Raw genomic sequence first — 6,204 nt, 5'->3', positions numbered from 1 at the left:
AAAGTCATCAGGTAGATTTCAGTGGTAATGTTTATCACCTCTACTAATTAACATGAAGCAAATTTTTATGCTTCAAAAGGGGAGGGGGATGCTAGAGGGACCGTTCAGCAGTTAAGAGCGTTTACTGCTCTTCCAAGGAACCAGAGTTCAGTTCCCAGTACCTTTATTGGGAGACTCACAACTGCCTAGAACTCCAACTCCAGAGGATCCAACGTCCTCTTCTGGGTTCCTCCAGTACCCAGATACAGGGTATATGCACACACGGAAAAACACATAAATACACATAAAAATAAAGCTTTCCAAAAAGTTTTCAAAAAAAGCTTCAATATCATACTTAATCATTAAAAATTTCCCCAACATCTTTTAAAATTCTATTTTCTAACAGGCGCTCCCTTCAACGTAACAGCCCTAAAGTCCCAGGGTATGTGAGGCCAATAGGCCCAGTGGAAGCAGCAGCTACAGAGTGCTCCAGACATGTACGTCAAAGAATATCTCATGCTCGGCAAGGAAATGACAGCAACTCACACTTCCTGGTAAGTCCCACAAGGAGAGAAAATATCACAGATGTGCAGCATCTGGATCGTTTAGTAAGCATGTACTGAGATTTGGCAAACCACTTCCCAGATTAGGAAATAGTTTCATGATGTTAATGTGATCAATGATAAACTATAGGAACGTATATTTTCCATCAAAGAAGACTACATTATTTTTGTCTTTTGAAACAGTCTTAGTAGCCCAGGGTGGACTGGAACTCTCTATGTAGCCCAAGCTGGGTTGGAGCTTGAAGGAGACCTCTAGTCTCTGCCTACAGAGTAGTGGGATTACAGGTGTAAGCCACCATGCCAAGCTAGGGCTGTGGTTATTACATAAAATTTGGAAAAGCAGAAAAAAATGAAAATAAAAATAATCTATATATTCATCATTAACATTTTGATATACTTCCTTTTAGATGTTTCAGCCTATATCATGCTTTGAAATGTGTTGATTACACTGTTAAACATCAATGTAAATTATTTTCCATTTCTATAACTCTTCCAAAATTGATAGAACACTATTAGTTTTATGTTTATTGGACATTTATTTCCAATTTTTACTGTAATTTAAAATTTACTATTAAAATTTTCATTTATTGTTCTTTGTATATAGTTACCAAATTATTTCTCCGGAACACATTTCTACAGTTATGTCACCAAAATATCACTGAAAATATTTTTAAGATTCTTCATGCTTATTGCAAGACTACCTTTAAGAAAGAAATATCAGATTATACTCCCAAAAATGCAAGTCCTTGGCTCACTTAAACATTGTAAGGCTAAGACAGATTATTGTCATGCTCTAATTTTGACAGTTTTGAAAGAAAATAAAATATTACACTCACCTTAATTTAAATTTCTCTAATTGAGTGAAACTTTCCCCCAAATACTTTAGAAGGCAATTGCCTTTTGCCCCCATGTCAGTCTGCCTCTCTCTGTCTCTGTCTCTGTCTCTCTCTTCCTCTCCTCCCACTTTTCTTTGTTTTAACCATATATTTAAACTTCGTACTTTTACCACTTGACTTCTTAGTTGTTTCTTTCAGTCTTATTTATAATGTGACTTGCTATGTGGAATTTTCTAATTCTCGTGAAAATATTACCAATTTTTTCCTTTGTAGTTTCTTAAAATTTTAGACTTAGAAAAAGCCCTCCAATAAGAAACCAAATGATTCCTTTTTAAAATGGTATTTTCTTAATTATTTGAGCAGTTTTTACAATGTATTTTTGTCATACTCACAGCCCCATCTTCTCCTAAGTCCACCCCTCTTTTCACACACACCCCCGCAATTTTATGTTTTTTTAAAAAAGGCCCATCTAGTCCAATTTGTTCTGCCAGTATACTCATGGGTGTGTGGCCAACCCCCAGAGCATAGTCAGCCTACCAGGCGCCACAGTCTTGAACAAAACTGATTCTCCCTCTTCTAGCAGCTACCAATTGGCAATAGCTCCTTTGCTAGGGCATACCCACCTCCTTTCTCCATGCTGGAATGTTTATTTGGTTGACCTTGTGCAGGTCTTGTGCATGCTGTCACAACTGCTGTGACTTCATCTAAGTACCTGCCCTGCACTGTCCAGAAAACACTGTTCCCTTGCAGTCATTCACCACCTTTGGCTCTTAAGATCCTTCTGCCCCCTCCTGTCCCACAGTGTTCCCTGAGCCTCTCCTGGAGGGGATGTGATACAGTTGTCCCACTTAGGGCTGAGCATTTTGCAGTCTCTTACTCTCTGTACTTTGACTAGCTGTGGCTGTATTAATCACCATTTACTGCCAAAAGAGGCTTCTCTGATGACCATTGAAAGATGCACTAATCTGTGAGTCTAATGATAAGGCATTTGGAGTTGGTTTAGGTTCTGTAGACCTCCAAACATTACAGGCTATTACCAATGTTGTTGTTTACCCTCCAGAACTTAACAGTAAGACCTTATTGTTGAAGACACCACATACTTGAATCATAGAACATGGAAAACTAATTCTTTTCCTGTATTTTATTTTAACATACTTTCTCTTGACATTTAACTTTGAAATCTATCTGGATTTTATTTTGACGCATAAGAGATGATAATTTCCTACTCCTGTTTTTTGTTTAAATAATCTTTTCCTTTTTAATATCTGCCTCGTAGCTCCTTTTAGTTACATACAATATTTTCAACATTTGAGGATGTGTTTTACTGTTTCCCATTTATCTCAACTGCTTTTCATTTTATTTTTACATGAGAACATTATTTGATGTTCTAGCTTAAAGATACCTATTCATGTATTATAGATTCACTTTTATTTTTCAATCACTTGAGTAAGGCATGATTGATGCATTAAAATGGCATGTATTTAATATGATGAATGTAAGGACAGGCATATACCCATGAAACCATTTTCTCCATCCTGGCCATAAAAATACTCATCATTCCCAAAGTTTCTGCTCAATTCCATTGCTATTATACAACCTTTTCCCATATACTATCATATGCCCATTTCTCGCCCCCCCCCTTTTTTTTCTATTTTTGATACAGGGTTTCCCTGTAGCCCCAACTGGCCTGTAACTAGCTATGGTATTTTTAAATTTTTATTTGTTTATTTTTATTTTATGTATAAGAGTGTTTTGCCTATATAGTAAGTGAACCCATGTAGTGCAATGCCTGCAGAGGCCAGAAGAGGTTATCAAATCCTCTGTAACTGGAGTGACCAATGATTATTAGCCACTTGGTTATTAGCCACCATGTGGATTTTGAGAATTGAACCTGGGTCCTCTGGAAGAGCAGTGAGAGCTCTTAACCACTAAGCCATCTCTCCAGCCTCATTTTTATTTTACTTTTTATTTTTTATTTTTATTTAATAACCACATGATTAGAAGAAGCATTTCATTACAACTTTAACATATTCAATAACAATTTCCAGAGCAAAGATACTCTCTTTCAAAAGTGGCTGTAAATTTTTAGATTCACAGTTGAATAAATACAATATTGAACTCTATAGAAACCCTATAAGACATAAAATTGACTAAGGTTTTAACCTTTAAAAAAGATCTTCATTTCACTTTTAAAATATACTGTTTCCTACAGAAAGACTCATTTTTAATGCTACTAACACTTAGATGTTTGCATATGTGTCTCTAATTTCTATGTATCTGATTATTACTAGTCATAGTTTGCTATACTCGGATTCTTGGCACCTGAGTATGGATATAAAGTCATCAGGTAGATTTCAATGGTAATGTTTATCACCTCTCCTAATTAACATGAAGCAAATGTTTATGCTTCCTCCTCAAATATAACTTTTTTATTTTTTTTAATGTGTGTATTTCATTCAGAACATCCCAATCATTCATCTATATACCCACTTCCCAAATGGCACCCTCCCAATAGCACCCCCCCCCACTGGAGCCCATACACTGTGTCATCCCTGTTACTGTCCAATGTGTTGGCAGCATCCCCAGCTGTTCCCCAGTGCTTGTCCATCCACTGAATCTAGTCAGCCTACCTAGAGTTCCTTGTTTTAGGAAGATCAGCTCTTCCTCATCTAGCAGCAGTCAGTTATCAATGTGCCTGTCTGGGAGTCTCTTGTGCTACCCTGGCCAACAACTCAAAGGAAGGTATCTCCTGTCTGGCATTGTTTCTTGTTATTTAGCCTTTTGCTATACATATTGACTCTGAAAAAATTATATTGACTCCTTTAATCTTTGGTTATACTTTCCTTTTGAGTGTTTAAGGCAATACAGTTGGCCCAGATAAATGAATTTATTTTTACTTTTAAGGCCGTTTGAGGATCTGTTCCTCGGGGGTCACATGGGCTTGGGAGGAGGCCCTGGCTCCTTTCTTTCACCAGTTCTATTGATATAAAGATACGTCAAAGGTCCTGCTCAACCATGGCTGGCTTGGCTTGGAAGCATGGAGGAAATGTTTCCTCTGTGTTGAACCTTTTCTTTGTAGGCTAGACACTAGTTCAAGTGCATTTTATGGGGTCTCCATGGCCTCCTTGATTAAGAGGACAGGCGACTCACCACAGTTATAGGACATCTTGAGAGATGCTCATAGTTCCCTGGAACTTAGTTGATCTAGGAGGGCAAGGAGCAAAAGCTGTCTTTTATGTCCCTCTGACCAAATTAGTATAGGCCTCAAAGTATAGTTGTTAAACATCCAAGAAGGTTAGTTCCATCAGTCTGGTACTTTTAATTACCATGTGCCATGTAGATAAAGCTTGAGCAAGGACCAAACGTTCTCAGATAAACCTTGCCTAGACATATATTATCTTTTTTCTGATTTAAAAAAATTATTTATTTTTTAAAAATTTTATGTGTATGTGTGTATTGTGTGCATGTAGGTAAGTACACCTGTGTCGTGCAATGCCCGCAGAAGACAAAAGAGGCTGTCGGATTCCCTGGAACTGGAGTTATGGATAGCTGTTAGCTGCCATGTGGATGCTGGGATTTGAACCCTGGTCTTCTGCAAGAACAGTGTTCTTAACTGCTGAGCCATCTCTCCAGGCCCTCCTCTGGTTTTTTTTTTTTTAAACTTACTGAGCATTATTCTCTCTCTCATTATCTAACCCTTCAACCATGGTTTCTCCGTTTAAGATGTCCCCATTTTTTCCCATTTCTCCCTTAATAATAACCTTCTATGGTCCCACCTCCCTTAAGCTCCTTCTTTCCTGTTATCTCCTAGGTCCCCTGTATAACCTTCCCTCCTCCCTCCCCTTAAAATAACCCCATTTTTATCCATATCTCCCTTATTAATGCCTGTTTCCTACTGTTCTTCTCTTTCAGGTTGTTTCTTTTCCTTTATCTCCCTGTTTCCTTTTCATTATCCTGGTTCCTGTAGTTATGTCTGGATACATACTCATTTATCAGGATTTGGTGCTAGGATCCACTTATGAGGGAGAACATATGTTGTTGTTTTTCTAAGTCTGTGTTACTTCACTTAGTATAACAGTTTCTGGTTCCATCCATTTACCTGCAAATTTCATGATTTCGTCTTTCTTTACTGCTGAGTAAAACTCCATTGTATAAATGGACAACATTTTCATTATCCACTCATCAGTTGAGGGGCACTTAGGTTGCTTCCATCTCCTAGGTATTGTGAAAAGACATGGATGTACAAGTGTCTCTGCAATAGGATGAGTTCTTTGGGTATATGCCAAGGAGTGGTATAACTGGGTCAAATTGGAGGTTCATTTGTAGTTTTTTAAGAGTTCTCCACACTGTTTTCCATGGGGGTTGTACAAGTTTGCAGCCCCACCAGCAGTGGATGAATGTTCCCTTTTCCCCACATCCTTTCCAACATTTGGTATCATTTGTTCTCTTGATCATAGCCAGTCTGACTGAAGTAAGATGAAATCTTAAAGTGGTTTTGATTTGCATTTCCCTAATTACTAGTGATGTTGGACACCTTTAAAGATGCTTCTTAGCCATCATTATTTCTTCTTTTGAGAGCTATCTGTTCGGGTCCTTAGCCCATCTTTTAATTGGATTGCTTCCTTTCTTGATTCTCTGTTTTTTGAGTTCATTATATATTCTGGATATTAAACCTCTATCAGATGTATCACTGGTGAAGATTTTCTCCCATTCTGTGGGTTTTCTGTTTGTTTCTTTGGTTGTCTCCTTTGATGTACAGAAGCTTTTTAGTTTAATGAGGTCCCACTTGTTAATTCTTGCCCTTGTTTCCTGGGCTATTGGTGTCT

General features: G+C 37.7%; 1 protein-coding gene across 1 annotated transcript in view; it reads left to right on the top strand.

Annotated features, from left to right (window-relative positions):
• Positions 1 to 6,204, top strand: part of Dytn (dystrotelin) — an 85,191-nt gene that overhangs the window by 40,288 nt on the left and 38,699 nt on the right. Inside the window, 1 exon segment of the mRNA XM_008846257.2 lies at positions 386 to 533. Coding sequence (XP_008844479.2) covers positions 386 to 533 — 148 coding nt within the window.

Source organism: Nannospalax galili, unplaced genomic scaffold (genome assembly GCF_000622305.1).
Source record: "Nannospalax galili isolate Female #2095 unplaced genomic scaffold, S.galili_v1.0 scaffold281, whole genome shotgun sequence".
In the NCBI taxonomy this organism is placed as follows: domain Eukaryota; kingdom Metazoa; phylum Chordata; class Mammalia; order Rodentia; family Spalacidae; genus Nannospalax; species Nannospalax galili.
The sequence above is the reverse complement of the archived record's forward strand: the minus strand, read 5'-3'. Positions and strand labels throughout refer to the sequence as shown.